The sequence below is a fragment of the Vipera berus genome (assembly GCF_964194415.1).
Source record: "Vipera berus genome assembly, chromosome: 1".
Lineage (NCBI taxonomy): Eukaryota > Metazoa > Chordata > Lepidosauria > Squamata > Viperidae > Vipera > Vipera berus.
The window spans coordinates 303,295,907-303,316,439 of NC_138202.1; the positions used below are offsets into that span (position 1 = coordinate 303,295,907).

Consider the following 20,533-nt stretch of genomic DNA (forward strand, 5'->3'; position numbering starts at 1 on the left):
GTCTTCATTGTAAACAACCCGTCCGACTTTCAGTTTCACATCCACATCTACTTACCGCGGAATTCCATACCCTGCCACCTTGGAGAACTGTTGTCATCTAGACTAAAAGCTAACTTCCTATTCTGTATTTGCAACTTGATTAATAACTCAACATGACTATTTCACTCAGTATGGCAACTGCATGAATTTTTTTAAATAGATGATTTTTGTATAGGATTTTTAAAATGTATGAAGCAGTTCTCAATTCTTTATTTTGCTTATTTAGCTGTCATAAATTTATGCAAGGGACGCGGTAGCTCAGTGGGTTAGGATGCTGAGCTTGTTGATCAGAAGGTCAGCAGTTTGGCGGGTCAAATCCCGAGTGCCGCGTAACAGAGTGAGCGCCTGTTACTCATCCCAGCTTCTGCCAACCTAGCAGTTTGAAAGCACGTAAAAATGCAAGTAAAAAAATAGGGACCACTACGGTGGGAAGGTAACAGCGTTCTGTGCGCCTTTGGCGTCTAGTCATGCCGGCCACATGACCACGGAGACATCCTCGGACAAGTGCTGGCTCTTCGGCTTTGAAACGGAGATGAGCACTAGCCCCTAGAGTTGGAAACGACTAGCACGCATGTGCGGGGGAACCTTTACCTTTAAATTTATGCACTATTTCCTATTAAAATGTTTAATGGTGGCAACAGTTTATGGCTAAATCAAAATAATTGATAGTAACATTTGTACATTTAAATTTTTTTCTGGCAGGTGAGAATGTAATAATCATAAAGATTATGCTATACATTGTGATGTTGGTACTGTCCCTTCATGCAGAAACTGAGATATTCTGGGAAAGAAGTAACAGCAGTTCTGGGTCCAGAAAAATGGAGTAAAAGTTGCAACTCCTTAGCTGTGCAGGTATCTCAGGCTCTTCGAGGCGCATGGCAACACATGATGAATTTACAGCAGGTAAAGACTTTCCTTTCCTTTCCTTTCCTTCCTTTGCTTTTTTGTTGTTGCAAATTCTCAGAATGGAGGTCTGCTTACACACTGAGTTTCCCTGATCCCTCCTGGAGCCAACCTGAGGCAAAACAAGGGATATGCAAGACTTGAAGGATTAGCAAATGATCGTTCTCCCTTCTTCCTTCCATTATTCATTATTTTATTTTATTTTATTTTATTTTATTTTATTTTATTTTATTTATTTTATTATTTTATTTTATTTTATTATTTTATTTTATTTTATTTTATTTTATTTTATTTTATTATTTTATTTTATTATTTTATTTTATTTTATTTATTTTATTTTATTTTATTTTATTTTATTATTTTATTTTATTTATTTTATTTTATTATTTTATTATTTTATTTTATTTTATTTCATTTTATAGGAAAGTACCAAGCTCAGGTTGCAATATATTGTGGCAGGATTCCCAAACTAAAATCTGGATGCAAGTCATCTAGAGGAGGAAGCATTGATTCTACTTTGCAGCTCCATGGAAATGGATGGATGAGAACACATGAAGGTGAGGACCCTGCTCTGGGTATGACTGGCAGCCTAGATATGGGTATGGTTGTGAACCCAATAAACAGAATTAATGAGACTTAAACTGTTTTTCTCTAGTATCCAGCAGAGCTTTGTATGAATTTTATTGCCCAATCTGTGTGTATGTTCACACACACATTTCAGTGACTTTTATGTACACACAGATCTCCGAACTAGCTCGGGAGTTCATGGCTTCCATGGCGGCCATGGACCTGTCGCAAATAATTTCTGGACCGCCTCATGAGGGAGGCCACACCCCCGACTTGGTCTTCTTGTCTGGACGGTGGCGTGATGATATCGGTGGGGGCGCCACGACCGCTACGCCCCTGTCATGGACCGATCATCACCTCCTACGGCTAGACTTCCCCTTTGCCACCCCCCGCCGTGGGTGCACGGTGCCAACCAGATGGTACCGCCCTAGGCGCCTAATGGACCCTGATAGGTTCCAGGCAGCGCTTGGGAACCCACATGCACTCCCTGCTCACAGCTCGGCGGACGCCTTAGTGGAAGCCTGGGAAAGGGCAGCCACGGAGGCTCTGGACCGAGTTGTACCCCTGCGGCCACTGACCCGGCGCAGATCCCAGCGAGCCCCATGGTTCACCGCGGAGCTCCGGGAGATGAAGCGTCGGAGACGGGGCCTAGAGAGCTGTTGGAGATCCAGTCGATCCGAATCCGACCGATTGCGACTAAGAATCCTCACCAGGTCTTATCTCGCAGCGATAAGGGTGGCGAAATCCAACTACTTCTCCACCCTCATCGCGTCCGCAGATAATCGCCCGGCTGCCTTGTTCAGAGTGACTCGCTCCCTACTGAACCAAGAGGTGAGAGAGGAACCCTTACAGGGTCGAGCCGAGGAATTCGGTCAATATCTGTTGGATAAAATCGCTCTGATTCGAACCGGCCTGGACTCCAACTGGGCAGAGTTGGAGGAACAGGACATGGACAGTCTTGTCGACGTCATCTGGGAGGAATTTGATCCTGTGACTCCGAAGGAAGTGGACAGGATTATGAGGAGGTTGAGCTCCTCCACATGCTTACTGGACCCGTGCCCTTCCTGGCTGGCTTATGCAGCTCGAGAGGGGACACGAGGCTGGTTTCTGGCGGTCATCTCTGCTTCTCTGAGTGAGGGTCACTTCCCCACCGCCTTGAAGGAGGCGGTGGTGAGACTTCTCCTCAAGAAGCCCACCTTGGACCCAACCTCATTGAATAACTTTCGTCCAGTCTCCAACCTTCGCTTCCTTGCGAAAGTTGTTGAGAGCGTGGTGGCGCATCAGCTTCCTCAGGTCCTGGATGAAGCGGTTTATCTAGACCCGTGCCAATCGGGCTTCAGGCCGGGCTACAGCATGGAGACGGCATTGGTCGCTCTGATGAATGATCTCTGGAGAGCCCGGGACAGGGGCCATTCCTCTGTCCTAGTCTTATTAGACCTTTCAGCGGCTTTTGATACCATCGACCATGGTATCTTGCTGCGGCGCCTCAGGGGACTGGGAGTGGGAGGCACGGTTCTGCGGTGGTTCTCCTCCTTTCTCCAGGGTCGCTCGCAGTCGGTGCTGGCAGGGGGACAGAGGTCGACCCCGAGGCCTCTCGTTTGCGGAGTCCCTCAGGGGTCGGTCCTCTCGCCTCTCCTGTTCAACATCTACATGAAACCGCTGGGTGAGATCATTCGTGGTTTTGGAGTAGGGTACCATCAGTATGCTGATGACACCCAGCTTTTCATCTCAACTCCAAACAGTATCAGTGATGCCCTCGACGTGATGTCCCGCTGCCTGAAAGTGGTCCGGGAATGGATGGGGAGGAACAGGCTTCAACTCAACCCGGACAAGACTGAATGGCTGTACGTACCGGCAAGCCAGGATACTCAGATCATTCCATCCCTTAACATCGGGGATGAGTTATTACCCCCTGTTGATAGGGCCCGCAACCTGGGTGTCCTCCTAGACTCGCAGCTATCCCTGGAAGATCACATAGGAGCTGTGACCAAGGGGGCCTTCTCCCGGGTTCGACTAGTGCGCCAACTACGACCTTATCTGGACCTGGATGCCTTACGTACAGTCACCCATGCACTTGTGACCTCTCGCCTAGACTACTGTAACGCTGTCTACATGGGGCTGCCCTTGAAAGCCACTCGGAAGCTTCAACTGGTGCAAAGTGCAGCTGCACGGTCACTTTTGGGGGCCTCCCGATACTCCCATATCACACCTCTCCTCCGTGAGCTGCACTGGCTTCCGGTTGCCTTCCGAGTGAAATTCAAGGTGCTAACAATGACATACAAAGCCCTACATGGCATGGGTCCGGACTACCTACGGGAGCACCTTCTGCCAACGTCAACACCCCTCCGTCCTGTGCGCTCCCACAGAGAGGGCCTCCTCAGGGTGCCACCGCTCAAGGAATGTCGGCTGGTGGCCCCCAGGGGGAGGGCATTCTCAGTGGGTGCGCCAGCCCTCTGGAACTGCTTGCCTACCGAAATCCGGATGGCCCCCGACCTCCGCACCTTCCGGCGCGATTTAAAAACTTACCTGTTCCAGCAGTCCGGCCTGGCCTGATAGCTCTTGGGGTCTCAGTTGTTTTTACTATTGTTTTTCACTATTGTTCAATCTGTATACCTACCTTACTCTGTACACCGCCCCAAGTCCCTCAGGAGAAGGGCGGTATATAAGAACAAATAAATAAATAAATAAATAAAGTGCTGCAGCTTGAGCAATAATCTTGGGATTAGCTGAAGCCATAAAATAGCAATTATCAATATAATATGTGTGAAATCTTATGGAAACTTGCAAGTATTGAGACAATTTGAAACTGGGAGGAGAAGCAGAACTAGTCAGCCTTTCAGTAGTGATGTGGCAAATTTAAGTCTACCTATCCAAAGCAATTCAACAATATACTGCATAATGCTGATCTGCTGTCAAACCAGGAACATATTACAGACACAACAAAACTGGAATTTTATATAAAGATATTGGCATCATGATATTGCTGTGCTGATTTTTAGATAGTGTTCATTCTATGCTACTCAATAGTCTTTCAAATTATAAGGCCTTTTAATAGCTCTTCCCCCCTCGTCTCTGCACAATAAGCAAAATTTTTCAGAACATCCCAGCTTCTGCCAACCTAGCAGTTCGAAAGCACATAAAAATGCAAGTAGAAAAATAGGGACCACTCCGGTGGGAAGGTAACAGCGTTCCGTGCGCCTTTGGCGTCCAGTCATGCCGGCCACATGACCACGGAAACATCCTCGGACAAGCGCTGGCTCTTCGGCTTTGAAACGGAGATGAGCACCGGCCCCTAGAGTCGGAAACGACTAGCACACATGTGCGGGGGAACCTTTACCTTTACCTTTATACAGAATTTTGCAGAAGAGAAGCCACGTCTTACATTGCATCTGTCCGGCTGATTATCCTTGCATCTGAGGTTCTTAATCCACCCCCTGACTTCCTAGTTCTCTGGAGAAGTAAATTTCAGGCTGAGTAACCAAGCTGCTCTGCTTAAATTATTCCACAGCATCTCTTCATTCAGTTTTAGAAAAACAATCATGTTTATGGGGAAGCGAAGGAGAACCTCCAGATGTTTCTTCTCTGGAGAGCTACGACAGTAGACATGGCCTTCAGAAGAATACAGACAGTACAGTCATGAATGGCTCTTCACAGATACCTAATGCCCAGCCAAAGTACAGTCTCAGTGAATTGGAGATAAACAGTGCAGCCATGGAGACTACTCAAATTAAGGATAAGCTCAAAAAAAGAAGAATGTCAGAAGGCCTACTGGCATCAAAAAAAGGTAGGATGAGTTTTCTGGTAAGAATACATTTATCTGTAACCTTTATATATAATTGCTATAAATAAGTATAGCTTTCAGCCTTGTTTGGATAAGTTGTCATTATTCTAATTTTATGCCTGGAGGCTGAGCCAGAATAAGTACCCAGTGAAACCATAATTCTTGAATTATTGGCTCTGTGGTCTAAAGCTCAGTTAAGCTACATTATTAGAGAGAAGAATTACAGAGTTATTAAAATCTGCCATTAGTACATACAATCATCAATCAATCTAGCAACACATACCTGCAAGGCAATTGGACCAAAATGATAAAGTATTTATTTAAAGTTAAAAGAACTGTGCTGGATAACATCTAGTGTAGTGAAAGTTTCTTCTCCAATACTTCTAGCAGTTGATGCCATAAACATGCTGACTTCCTTATGCTGGTCTATGATTGCAACAAAGATTTGATTTGATTTACTGACCTCAATAAGAAAGCAACTGAGAGCCATTTTGCACACCAACTATTTTCAAATCAACCTGAAAGCTTCTTAAAGTGAAATGAGATTAATGCTTGCCAAATCCATGCTGTAGGTAGAATTACCAATTTGGGCTCTTTGTTGCATGTTACCTGTGTGCCCAGCCTTGTGGGAGTTTGTTGTATACACCTGATGCAATTTTGTTGTGTTCATTTTTTTAAAGGCCCAGTTTACTGGATCCTTTTTCACTATTTTAGGTATAGCATACCATTAAATCTTGTGCCTTTGAATTAATTGTGAAAGGTAATTGTTAGATACTGGGTTCGTGGCTTCAATGACGAGACGAGTGAGTTCAACAAAGATCATTGTTTGTTGCTTGCAGGAACTGAACTGAGAAACAGGGCTGCGAATGCAGCAATTTATACCCTGGCCTCTAGGTAGCGGCCAATAGGTTTAAAGCAACCTATTGCCGCCCTAGAGGCAGCCAATGGTGGTGCTGGAGATGGGTTGTCTGAGGAGCTGGGAGCCGTTAGCCAGCTTCCCTGCTTAAACAACCTACCAGCAATTAACCCACGTGATGATGATGATGATGATGATAACTTTATTGTCACTTTGAATGTACACCAATCGGCATACATCAAAATGAAATTTCGTTGCATACAGCTCTCAAAGGGTCACCACCTCCGATATATACTCCTTGTTCATGGCCCGCTCAAATTTCACATTGTCCATTTTAGTCTCTAGGGAGTGATGTTCCCTTAACAAGACAAAGCCCAATACATTACAGTAATGATCTTTCTTTCCATATTTCAGTTAGGAGGAAGGCCCAGTTGCTACTTACTCAGAAACAGGATATATCATAGGGGTTGGATTAATCTGGTACTTTGACCTCTGCATGCATAGAGACAACTGCAGGAAAAGAATGCATTATACCTTTCTTCAGGGCATTTCCTGGTATTGAAAATAACCCACTATAGTACAAAACTGATCTGGAAAACAAGTGATAATTTGTCATGCTATCAGTTTGGTGCTGCAGAGGGACAATTCCTTGAAGTTTGACATTAGCCTGCAAATATTCCCACTTTTTTTTTTTGTATTTGCAGGCTTGCTGGACAAAGCTGTTCCCAAGGGACCTGCCCTGAAACCAGCCATTTCCAGATCTGCTTCTCAAAGACTGCTGGTTACTCCCAAGCCCGTGCCTCCTATTCAGAGCATACCAAACACCACAGAGACCAACAGAGCTCAAGAAACAGAGCCACAAGTTAGGGAGAATGCTTCAGGCTCTTTACAGGCTGAAGGAGTTAATCCAGAATTAACATCCACCCAGCAGGTATAAAATAGATGTTGCCTGTGTTTAAGAAATGGATGCTCAAGCAGGGGGTTGGACTAGAAGACTTCCAAGCTCCGTTCCAACTCTGTTGTTCTGTTTTTAGAATAACCTGCTTTACTTTATACATCTGCTATTAAAAATGAGGATTTGAATGTGTGGGTTACATAAATTCAAGTTGCATTGTTCTGAAAATAGCAGAAATGTATATTCAAGTAAAAAATGAGCAGGTTCTAGTGAGATCTAAGATTAGGAAAAAATTAATCACAGAATCACAGAAGGGGCAGTTTAGACCACTGATTTGAAACCGCTTTTAAAAAGGAAGCTTACCATCTCTCCCAGTAGTTGCATTCACAAATAAACTGTTCTTACCTTTAGGAAGGCTTATTATTTTACCTAGCACTGAACTAGTCCTGCTTTATGTAATGGAAATCCATTATTCTCCAGAGCTAGCAGCCCTCTCAGCCCTTAAACTCTTCCTTAGTTCCATCCTTTGGCCTTCTGATAACTGAAGCCAAGCGGTCTTTGCTTAACTCCACTTCCTTCCTTTAGCATTAAATCCTTGTAGAATATGGTTAGTAGTAGTGTTATGGTTCTTTCTTTCTTTCTTTTTGCTCTATATTACCAGAATGACCTCTTGTTAATACGAAACAATGAAAGACCTTAACAGACCACTGAGGACTGGCTTATAGATTGAGAACATGCAGTACAGGAACAGACAAAATAAATGTTTACATCTAAGGATTGTTGGTAAAGGTAAAGGTTCCCCCGCACATGCGTGCTAGTCGTTTCTGACTCTAGGGGCCGGTGCTCATCTCCGTTTCAAAGCCGAAGAGCCAGCGCTTGTCCGAGGACGTCTCCGTGGTCATGTGGCCAGCATGACTAGACGCCAAAGGCGCACGGAACGCTGTTACCTTCCCACCGTAGTGGTCCCTATTTTTCTACTTGCATTTTTACGTGCTTTCGAACTGCTAGGTTGGCAGAAGCTGGGACAAGTAACAGGTGCTCACTCTGTTACGCGGCACTTGGGATTCGACCCGCCAAACTGCCGACCTTCTGATCGACTAGGGACCACTCCGGTGGGAAGGTAACAGCGTTCCGTGCGCCTTTGGCGTCTAGTCATGCCGGCCACATGACCACGGAGACGTCCTCGGACAAGTGCTGGCTCTTCGGCCTTGAAACGGAGATGAGCACCGGCCCCTAGAGTCGGAAATGACTAGCACGCGTGTGCGGGGGAACCTTTACCTTTACCTTTAAGGATTGTTGATTCTCCTTGCAAATTATTGTTTCCAGAGAAGGGGCAGCTCAACTTTGCCCTACAACTCCCATCATTCCCAGCCTGCTAAGTCATTGGGAGGTGGACACCAGGTTCAGGAGATTGATGGAGCCATTGGGAATATTAGAGTAATATTGCTCGGGACTTTTGGGTTGGCAGTTTTCCAACAGATCCCCCTCCCCCTTGTTCTCTTGCTTCGGTATCATTGGAAGATGTTAAACCAGCTTATGTAGAGAATCAGCAAAGTGAAGTGAACTGCATTATAAATTCATTCCTGATGCTGCAATAATTGCTGAGGAAGACTATACTTTTCATATAGCACAGTCAGTACAATATGAAGTTCTTCTAAAATTAAGAACTTGTAGTAACTTAGATACGAGAATTATTAAACAGCATTGGAGAAGACCAAGGATCCTGTGATTGCGTCTTACCATTTAGGCTGACAAGTTGATGAGAGCCAGCAGAAGGAGCACTAATGCAAAAATAATAGGCTTCTCTTCTGAAAAGCAGACTTTGGTGGAAGGTCAAAAGAGTTGCAAAATTGGCTTGAACTCAAAAGCTATCTGGCAGAAATAATACTTATACATTCTGGACAGTGAGAGCTAAATTTATTCCAGTAAAGTTTTTAAAAGTAAGAATTCAAAAGGAGTCAAGAGCTGAAACTCTGAGGAAAAAAAGGACAGGAAAAACAAGTAGAGGGAGCTTTTATTCCACAGCTAATGTTAATAGAGTGAAAAGTTAGAAAACAAGGAAATACTTTAGCTTTCATGAGATGTGGATTTTTTTCTCTCCCATCTTTCTGCTTCCTGAAGATTTCTGTGCAACTGAAAAATGTATGATCTGCATAAACAGAGATTACGTTTTTTGACCCTTTGAAGTTGAGCTTAAGTCCTGCTTGCTTTCTGAACACATTCCTGTAGTTTTCTTGGCAATAGTACAGACATGGTTTGCCAGTGCCTTATCTTGGAATATTTTTCCCCAGTGTAACCTACAGCTCTGATGGCCTCCCATTCAAGTGTTCAAGCCTCTGAGATTTGACTCTGCATAGCTTTTCAACTTGACAATGTTGGCCAAGTGTTGCTACCTCCTGAAGCAGAGCCTGGTTTAGCTGGGGTTGAGAGGCATCTTATTTTCCCTTTGATTTATTTGGTGTTTTTTTAAGAAAGAATAGTCCAATTATCCTGGCATTTTCTTTTCCATGGCACCACCTCCTAGGGGCAAAGAGCTATTATATTGTGAAGGAGAACATAATAATATGACCTCTGATTTGCATTATGGAGTAGTATACCTATATGATTTTTTTGAATAGTCTGATTGACACTTAGCTCTGCCAATATAGATTAGTGTTTTAAAGAAGAATTATTCAGTTCTTGGTACCTCTGCCTGAAAACACATTCTTATCAAACAGGTCAAAATAAATTGCAAGCACTTCTGCTTATGTGGTATTGACAAGTGAGGTGTCAAATCAGTTGCTGGTTCTTGCATTAAGAATATCCTTTATCTATCAAAATAACTCGGCTAGTTGAATCTTGTTGGACAAGGTGAAGCCCTCGAGAAGGTTTGACTCAGACACAAGAAAGTTTAAGGCAGCAGAGAGTGTCAAGACTCAAGCGGGATTGGAAGCAGAGCTCTGGGACAGTTCTCAAGCAGATCCCTCACTTTCTACAGCAGAGTGAAATAAGTGCAGAAACTTTCCTGAAGCCTCTCCATCTAATTAGAGTTATTGCCTTAGCTGAAATTTCTTCTTCTTTTCCTTCTTTTTTCTTTTTAAATAATTTATAGTATAAAATACAAAACAAATAATAGGAATAACAGGGGAGGGAAGAGTATAGAAAAGAAGGGAAAAAGAAAGAAAAGGCATCGACTTCTGACTCCCTTTGGTGCAGTAAAATAAGATAGTAACATCAAGACTCTACTTTTTACTTTTACATAATGGTATGAACTAGCTATTTCTATATCAACATATCTATTTAATCGGTAAAACACAAAATCAAAGTTTCATTTCTTTTTCCAGCTCAAACACAAAGTCCAGAAATGATTTCCAAGTGGAAACAAAAGTTGCTATGTTTTTCTTTTTTCTTTTATTAAAGTAGTGAATTTAGCCATCTCTGCTAACTCTGTCAAATTTTGCAGCTATTCGTCCATTGTGGGGATCGAAGTGTCCTTCCATTTTTGTGCATAAAGCAATCATGCTGCCATCAACATATATACCATCAAAGTTCCAATTTCCCCGCCCCCCCCCCAAGTCTTTTCCCATTAAATCCAAAAGAAAAGTTTCTGGTTTTATCTTTATATTCACTTAAAGAATCTTCTGTATTAGAATATGAATACTACTCCAATATTTCTTTTGACTTTTTACCACTTCTGGACTTTGTGCTTGAGGTGAAAAAAATATGATATCACGATTTTGGGTTTTTACTGATTAGACTGATTTGCTGATAGTGCGTACTAATGGCTAGTGCATACTATTATAGAAATGCAAAATGTTGAGATCTGATTTTAATATCTGATTTTACTGCAACAGAGAGTCAGAAATCAATGCTTTTTGTTTCTCCCCCACTCTCTTCACACCTTTTTTGTTTTCCCTTTTTCTACTGTTGTCCCCTACTATTTGCTTTTCTATTTTCACGTTGTATGTTATAAATGAATATAAATAAAAAAGATAAATAACTAGATAAACAAATATGACTCTAGACAGCATACAATAAAACTAACAGTTAAAAACAGGTAGATGCCAATGGGAAGATGCGGTCTTTGAAACAGCCTGGTTCTCATGCTCCTGTGACATTCAGCACAGTTTTAAAGTTATTTTTTTCTCTCCCGTCCGTCCCTGTAGATTGCACATGGTCATGATGAGAATCCAAAAAAATATTTAGGTGCTGCCTTGATCCCACCCATCCCCAAGTTAGCAAAGGCATATGAAGAAAATTCTCAGAACGTTGCAGAATGCCTTTCAAGCTTGCCACAGGCAGAATGTGTTCCACTTGCTACAGATGAGTGTCCCAAAACAAGGTAAGCCTTTTCTGCTGTTCCTGTGCCTTTCTTTCAAAGTCACATCTAAAAAGCCTCATTAGTTGATTTTTAAGACGACCTTCACTATCTGGCACCTTCCAGATACGCTGGCATTGCAATTTCCAGCAATGTTTTTGATATACTTGCTGGGAATCCTGGGAGTTATGGTTCCCGTACATCTGGATCAAGCTGATGTTATATTGGAGAAGGATTCTCCAGCAGGTTACAAATTGTCCTCTGTAAACTTTCTCGATTTCAATAAACAACAGACCATTTTAAATCTCACTCATTCAAATAGAAAAACGAGTCACACTGCAGTGCTGTATAAGTAAGTAAGTTTCTTAGATTCTGAATAAAAAAAAGAATTTGGCTGAATGGGACCAAAATATTTCTAGTTCTTAAAGTAGAAACTAAATGCCTCTAGAAATCCCACAAGACTGATGTCCTCTCTTGTTCTTGCTTGTGATGAGGGATTTGATGCTTATGGCATTGTATAATAACAGAACAACTAGTTGGGAAATTCTTGGTTCAAATCTCTGTTTTGCCTGTGTTTGCAAGCTAATGAGTTAGGCATTTCATTGTCTTGATTAGCTTATTCTCTTGCCCCCCTCTGGACATTCCCTGCAAAATGCGAGTGCCAACAAGTTGAAACTAAGTGCTATAGCAATAGAATAGCACTTAGACTTATATACCGCTTCATAGTGCTTTACAGCTCTCTCTAAGTGGTTTACAGAATTAGCATATTGCTCCCAACAATCTGGGTCCTCATTTTACTGACCTCAGAAGGATGGAAGGCTGAGTCAACCTTGAGCTGGTCAGGATCGAACTCCTGGCAGTCAGTAAAGTTAGTCTGCAATACTCCTTTCTAACCACTGCACCGCCACGGCTCTTTCTATCAATTAAGAGCTCCCTAAATTTTTATATTTGTCTTTTTTTTGTGAAAGACAGTTTAATCTCTCTCTATTTTTTTTCACTTCCCCTCACCCAATTGTCTTTAAGGTCATTGTCAGAGCCTGGTAATGGTGAAGACAACAGCCAAAAAACACTGAGTACGTACATATAGTAATTTATTTGAACTTAAACAATGGAAATTTCAGGGTAAGTTAAATGTGCTTCAAAGTAAGTTTTTTGCAGTGGAGATGCCCTGTCTCATTCATGGAATTCTGTGTGGTTGATTAGGTAATTCTCTTAGTTTTCCTTCTTATGTGGGAAGGATGGACAACTCTCTTTTTAAAAAATTTAATATATAAAATACAAAAAAAATAGAAATAGGAAATTAAGGGAAGGAAATAGAGAGGGGAAAAGAAGGTGTGAGGTATAAGGGGAAAAAAGAAAAAAAAAGCATTGACTTCTGACTCTTTTTAGCACAATACAAGATAAAAACACTCCAGCCTCAACTTTTTGCTTTTATACATTAATATATAACTAGCCATTTCTATAACGACAAATCTGTCTAATGGACAAAATCAAAGTCAAACTTTCAGAAGTGATATCCAGAAGTGATATCGAAATAAAAAACATGCTCAAATATATTCTACTCTTTGAATAGAATGATCAATTTAACCATTCCTGTTTTATCTTTCTTGCTGTGGAAATGGTATATATTTCTATTTGCACCTAATAATCTTTGTAACTATCAGCATGTTTATTAACAAACTTAATTATATTCTTTCAAATTTTTTGACCTTACAAAAACACTCTTTTTTCCACCTTTTTTAAAATGTTAAACTTAAAACACTTTTCTAGAATCAAAACTTTCTAATGCATCTTTTTCTTTAACTTCTTAACATATAGGCTTTAAACTTCAGTATTAAGTTTAGCTGCCACCCTCCAAACCACCCTTATAGATTTTTTTTTCTTTAAGGGTGGATAACTCTCAAACTCCTGATTGGTAGGCTCAGTCAGAACAGGCTGTATGAAAATATTAAACTGTACCTTAATAAAAGGAAATTAAAAATGAAAATGATTTTATATAACTTTTGGTGACTTCGTGGAAACATGTATAATAGTTTTTTTTAATGACAATGTGAAAATGATACAAATGAGATTCTTAGAATTTTTCTGGATACTTTTCTACTTATCTTGTAGCCAGGAGTGGACCTGCTTGTTTTTTCAAAATTAGCCAAGATTGGCTGACTGTTCCCATCTTCATTTTACCAAGAGCAACACTAGGAATTTTTTATTTGTGTAATCTCTTAATTTTATTTCTCCATCTGAGCTACCTGACAAGTTTTTTATGAAACAGATCATATATGCTGCTTTGCACACTATGGAGGAAGGCAGTAGATAAATGTAAATGTTATAAATAAAAATGAATGAAGCTGAGAGAATCTATTTTTACTGTCATGGTGCTGGGCATTGTGTTATTGTACCAGCAATCATGAAACTATATGACTGATCTGCTGAACAGGAAAATGAAAGTGCTCCAGGCTGGAATGAATTAAACATACAAAATTATGTTATTGATTTTTAAACAACATTGTTGTATAAATTATGATTGGCTTGAGTTCATTGTTTTTTAAAAGCAGATCCTTTTTAATTCTCACTGGTACAAAAAGGTCAGCTGGAGAGTCATCTCTTGTTTTGTGTTGAAATGAAATGTCACATTTTATCCTGGGATGACTGCCTGGTCAAAAGTGTTAATTTCAAAGGGTAAAGCTGCTTGCCTTGATAATTATTCCACAGCGGAGATAGCTTGAAAACAAATTTATTGTAATAACTACTTTAAACTAGGTGTATTCTTTTATGATGCAATTTAATTTCTTTGCATCAAGGACAAGTATTTCAGCTGGATCCAAAATCTGGAGCTTAGATCCAGTATCTAGCAGTCAAAGATATTAGAATGCATATCTAATATCTTTGCTGTTTCACTAAACCATTCATATAGCATGCACTGTATACAGGATACAGTAAGATAGCAAAGCAACCTTCTTGTTATTTTTGTCTGAGGTCTTTACAATTTTCTGTGGCTCTTATTCATTTATTTATTTTCTTTTTTCTATGCTGATCTTAGGATAAAATAGAAATAGAATAGAATATAAATATTTATAAATTTATAAATAAATAGAATATAAGTGTAAAGGTCATTTAGGCCATCATTCAATCCCTGTTCAGTGCAGACTATAATAATAATACCAGAAAATCTTGGACAGCACTTAGAAAATCTGCACGTTGACAAAATTTCCACCTGTTAATTACAAAAGGCCACACATCTGCACACACACTATGCTGGTACAGTGCAACATCTTAGGTTCTTGGGAAGAACTCAGTGTTTATGAAGGCCAATACTGGCTAAAGAACTAGCAGCTTTGATTTCACGTTTGTGTATATAACAACAGCAACAACAACAACAATAGAATTATAACAGACAAGCTCCTGCCACATAACACTTACCAACACCATTGATTAACTTTTCCTTATTCTCCCACCTCATTTTGTTCCTCTTTGAGTTATTTGTGCCTATTATAGGATCAGACTATGGGTCTGTCTAGCTCAGGGGTAGGCAACCTTGGCTCTTCTATGACTCGTGGACTTCAACTCCCAGAATTCCTGAGCCAGCCATGCTGAGGGGAAAGGGAGAGGTTTCCAAGCTGAGCTATGCTGGCTCAGGAATTCTGGGAGTTGAAGTCCATGAATCATAAAAGAGCCAAGGTTGCCTACCCCTGGTCTAGCTCATAGGGTCGGTGCTCCCTGATTGTAGCTTCTTCCAAGATTTCAGATGAGTTGCCTTGGAATTGAGCCTGGAACTTGAGAACACACATGTTCTGCACATGCGCTCTGCCTAACCTGGAGAGGGTACTTCCTACTCTAACTTAGGTTGTGATGATCAACCCAGGGAACAAATCATTACTGTACTGCCAAGATAAAAACTTTCCTTATATAATTCAACTTGCCAGTTCTTGACAGAAGAATAGGAAAGAAGGAAAGAGGCTACAGTACTTATTCTTTATTTCAGGAGTTGAAGGGCGGGAGGGAGAGGCAGAGAGAGAGAATATGGACAGGAGTGATTATCCACTGGAACTAACACAGTAAGAAAGTGTGAACAGGTCACTCTGTGCCAAGGAAAGAAGCAAGCAGTTTATTTCAACCTTCCCATGGAGTTGATGGTTGGCATCTGTACATTTTTTAAATCCCAGGTAAAGCAACAGAAAGAAGTCTATGTCAATTTAGTAATGAAATTAGAGTAAACATATATGGCAATCCACCTCTGGGTCAGCTGAAAGGTTCCATGCTTGTAGACATTTGCAAGTGAAAGTGTAGAGATGGAGGGATTCTGAATAATTCCCTCCTCAGTGGCTGACAGTCATTGAGAGCCTATCCCAGACCTGTGAGTTGTTATTTAGGCTCCTTTGAAGATGGATTTAATGCTCTCCTGGAACTGCACCTCATCTGGGTCTGAAATGAGTCTATCAGCTGGGTTCTCTGTCAACACACAAGGCAGATTGAGTTTTCACAGGTGATTAACCTGCCAGTCTAGCTCTCTGTCTTAACTCATTTTTCCCCCTAGTGCAGCCTATTCTGTGTTTAAGGAAAGTGATTTATGGATATTTTCATGCTGGGGTGAAGTTTGATAAGAGAAGATGGAAAGAAAGTCAGAGGAAACACCAATCTCTGACCTTAATGTTTCCTAAACTCCATAAATAAGAATACCACCATTTTGTTTGTGGCAGGATGAGGTTCATCAATGGGGACAGTAAATTTTATACTGGTGTAGTGCATTAACCTGTTTATGAAAAAGAGCCCTTTAACTCCATCTGCAGTGAATGATTCAATTTGCTGGAATTCCCCTTGATTCTTTTCTTTGCTCTCGCTGTCTTCACAAACACTTTTAAAAATTACAAATGTAGTTACAGTCCACAGTAATATATTCCTTTTTTTAAAAAATTGGCTTCTCAGAAATTGGATTGTCTGAACCTGCTTTCCAGAATGGCTTTCCTGCACCTTTGAAGATTGTTGGGGGATCACTGACATCCTTACTCCCACCGGCCACCTCCTCCCTCTGTCTGGCCAAGGAAGAAGGCTTGCTTTCAAATCCTCACCTGTTAAAAGATGATGAATGGAAAGAGAGCAATGGAAGGGTATGTTTCCATTTCCATCATTTTGCATTTTGGCATGAGGTGAATGTTAAAGTTGGCAAGAAGTAAAGACAATATTACAATAAGGACTCAAACTGGCATGAAGGGATACTGGAAATTCTATTTGGAAGGCGGGCATCATAGCTGAGCTTGATAGGCTCTACTCTGCCATTTGCAAAGCTGGCATTATCAAGCAATCAGTGAAGAATCTCTCCTGAGATACTGTCCTCAAGCTTTGGAAAGGAATTTCTGGTGGAGAAGAACTAAGCAGAGAGAGGGAGTGGGGCCTAAGCCCAGAAGTGATACTGGCAGGATGAGCAATGCAGGAGCTCAACCATCAACATGAATGCTTCCCTCCCCAACAGAAAGGCAGTGATAATGACTTAAACAATGAAAAACTTAGTGGCTTCCTCGCACTTCATTTTGCCCAATGATACGGCTGGCCTTGGCTGGATTTCCATCCATCCATCTCTCCCTCCATTTATCTATCCATCCTCCTTCCCTTCTATAAAGGCCTTTTTTTCCCAAAATCTGAAGGCAGTCTCTCTGTTCTATCTTTTCTCTCCGCAAATTGCTCTTTGAAATATATCATGCAGAAAAAGAGTCCCTGGTTCAAAATCAACCAGTGTGTATTCAGTGCAGAGGCTGGACTAAAAGCTAGGTTTTTCCATTCCATTCCAGCATCTTTAGTACTACACTACCTAGTACTACCTTTACCAAAAAGGCTTATAAATAGTTTGACCCTCAATACATAGATAGGTAGATAGGTAATGAAATGGTAGGAATAAATTTGAGTTATTTGCTATTAATTAGTGTGGAATATCAACAAAGTCTGTATGATATCCACATGCTCATACTCCACACATAGCAACAGCCATAAGAATGAATGCATAATTTAAGTAAAGCATTGCATTTTATGGAATGCAAAAGAATACATGTCACATTGAAAATGTGTGATAATTGTAATAAATGTGAAGTAGTGAATTGGTGTTTGATACAAGCAATTTATGTTCAACGCAATGATAAAATGATTAGGAAGGATATGTCCTAATACATCACAATCTACCACTTCCATTTTACCTGTCCCAGATCAAATCGTTTCTAATCAATTCAGCATTGTGCTTCTTAAGCTTTTCTATCTGGGTGGTTGAACAGCTTTAGGGTCAGTATGGGCTTAACATCAGCCCCAAACTAGCGCTATGTGTAAGTGATTTCATAAGAGATTGTCGCTATAAAAAAACTTGCTGCAGATCTTTTTTCTTGCTCTAATTTTCCTGATGTTGTACAACATCCCTTGATATTTTTTTCTGATTGAATATCTGTCTCAGATTAAGTCTTGTCTAGCAATTTCAACTTTGGGTAACAAATAATATGAGATAAGGGGAATACAGAATTAGAGTTCCTTATGCTTTCCTTTGAAAAGCAGCTAGTGTGGTTTTATGAATATAACAAATTGGATTGATTCTGTATCATTAGGAACTGGGCTTTAATGCTTTTTCTCCTGCACCATTTCACTAATGTAAATTGGGCTCCTGGTCTCAAAGCCGCTGTTAAGCATGAAAGAAACTTCAGCAGGTACCCGTGTTACATATGGTGCATTTCCCCCTCTCTGCTTTGCAATTAGTTTCAGCTTAAATCAAGTATTAAATGGCTGGCATTCAAGTCTCTCCTAACAGCACTGCTCCCTCTTCCATCTTTGTAGAAACTTGTAAAGATGCTCAGAGATCTACTGAGAGAATCTGCCATGTCATGATTCATGTCTAATGTGGCTTGAATCTCTCTTTTTAAAAACCCAACTTGAATTACACATGCTAAATTGATGGAACTTTCCATGGCTACCTGTTAGGTTGACTCTAATGAAAAATGAAGAGTGTGAAACTATCACTCACACTTATAAAGGATTTATTTTGGGTTATAGCAAATTAATAATTTAACAGATTAATCTGTCTCTTTGCTATTGTGTACAAGTTACTCTCTCTATATATGCACCTGCACTCATACACATATACATTTGTATGAAGTGTGCATGCTTCTATTGTGTTCAGATTCATGTGACAATATCCAAGTCAGCTCAGGAGAAAATGCGTCAGAAGCAACTAAAGGAGATAGAGTTCTTGCGTAAAGAAAAGGAAAAGGAGAAAGAGAGAGAAAAAGAAAGATCCACAAAAACCCAGGAACAACAGCCAAGGAATGCTCTGGATGGTATGTGATTACTGTGAAAGAAGGGGGAAATCTACTTTTGCAGATGGCTTATTTTGCCCAGTCACAGTAGAAATGGTCTGGTGCCAAGTTTAAGGAGACTACCCACTCCCCTCGCCCCTGCACTCAGGGTGTCCTCTGGTGAATTTAAGATGGATTAAAATAGACAGCAGTAGGAAAAGTAGGTCAAACAACCCAGCTCTTTTAGTAAGCAAATTGTCTGATCGGTTTGAAGTTGCAGTACCCAGCAGAACATTAGTGGGGAGTTTATATTGGCAAATTAAAATTCTGATAGTAGTAGCTTTATGCCACATTTTTAAATAGGGCCAGCTAAAACGAATTTTTAAAAGATTTTTTTTTAATTAAAACAACTATGTGCAAGTATTGGTCCCATTCATGCTGTCAGCAAGACCCAAGAAAGACATGTGAAATTTCTTCTGAGGAGTTTCCTTTATTAATTTTTTTCACCTATGGACAGAAGTTTTGCCAAGCTAAAGCAATTGTTTGCATCACTATGGATGAGAATTGCTAGGGAGGCATTTTCTTAACTCTTTTTCTAGTGACCAGATTATCTAAACTTTGTAGTTTCTTTGCCCTTTGGAATTCAGCCCCTCCCTCAGTTCTCAATAGAGTTTTGCATAATCATAGATTCCCTTAGCAGTCAGAAAATTTAGCATACAAAATGAGGTTGAAGACCCCTAAAAATGTGGTAATGGATAATCTCAGAACTCTTTTTTCCTGAATTATGTGTTTGGGCTGGAATGAGATTCTGAAGGTTTGAGAATCTGTTTATGTAGGGTTGACATTAGATAAGATTGCCTTTACTCTGAATAAAAATGCCAGAAAAGAAGAAAAATTCATGACATTAGATACATTTCTATGGGTTTTATGTTTTAAAGATATAGAATCCTTGTCAGGGACAATGTTGGATCTGATGTTATGTTTTGTCTGAACCACATATTTTAAAACAGCAACAGCAACTGTCTGTCCAGCAATATTATCTTCCCAGAAACCCAGAGAACACAACACTTTCAGATTGAAGGCTACCTTTGGCTTTTGTGTGACAGAACGGGACTTGCATATGTAAAACTGTTAGGGTCCAGGATAAAAGCTAATTTTAATTTTGCCCAAATTAAAATTACACTTAAATCAGTTAAATATAGTAACATAATCACTTTCCATGGATTTAGTGGTTTACCCCTTCAAGCGCATTACAATTTTTAGTTTGCTGGCAACTTTGAAAGGTTCTCCAGGGGCCACTTGTACAGCTTTTGAGACTGTGGGTGTGTTTAGGACCACAAGGTGCACAACACTATTTAATTTCAATGCAATTATAGCACGGGAAAAATATTTTGTAGAAAGTGTTTATCCATTTTAAGTATATGTATGCCCTTAAGATGTAAAACTTTCAGACAAAGCATCAATGTTGCTTCCATGAACTATGCATTGTAGGTTTAGGGGCATTTGTGAGAAATTTTGGCAATGCTCTCTGCTGCAGCAAGGAAAGATACATTCTGCCAAATCCAGACCCTTCTGCCTGGTCATTTTTTTATTTTGCTTTTTTTTTGCTGACAGAATTAGGGGGGAAAGGGTTGGGTGTTTTTTTTTAGTGCAATTGCTCAGTGTGATGGTTTTTTTAAAGTGGGCCTTTGGAACCAACCAGTATATGTGGAATGAAGATTATCCTATTGAGCTATCATCTTTAGTTAATACACTGATTAATTCAACTTAAAAAAAACCTTCTACTTGATTAAGACAGCATCCCTGATTAATTAGGTAGCTGCTTTTCTATTTCCTTTCTTCAAAATCTGAAACATTTTACTTTTTGGTTCACATGAAAAAGAATGCCAGAGTGTTATATGTATGCATAATTTAAAACTATTATATTGTCTGGAAA

The 20,533-nt window shown here is 40.3% G+C and overlaps 1 protein-coding gene across 2 annotated transcripts in view; it reads left to right on the forward strand.

Moving 5' to 3' along the window:
• TOGARAM2 (TOG array regulator of axonemal microtubules 2) overlaps window positions 1-20,533 on the forward strand; it is a 60,935-nt gene that overhangs the window by 14,045 nt on the left and 26,357 nt on the right. For both annotated transcript variants that reach the window (XM_081313136.1, XM_081313135.1), the window contains exons 2-9: window positions 747-942; window positions 1,365-1,499; window positions 5,018-5,293; window positions 6,851-7,077; window positions 11,187-11,362; window positions 12,362-12,411; window positions 16,259-16,440; window positions 18,483-18,639. In XM_081313136.1, coding sequence (XP_081169262.1) covers window positions 915-942; window positions 1,365-1,499; window positions 5,018-5,293; window positions 6,851-7,077; window positions 11,187-11,362; window positions 12,362-12,411; window positions 16,259-16,440; window positions 18,483-18,639 — 1,231 coding nt within the window. In that variant the 5' untranslated portion in view covers window positions 747-914. The remainder of the gene's footprint in view (window positions 1-746; window positions 943-1,364; window positions 1,500-5,017; window positions 5,294-6,850; window positions 7,078-11,186; window positions 11,363-12,361; window positions 12,412-16,258; window positions 16,441-18,482; window positions 18,640-20,533) is intronic.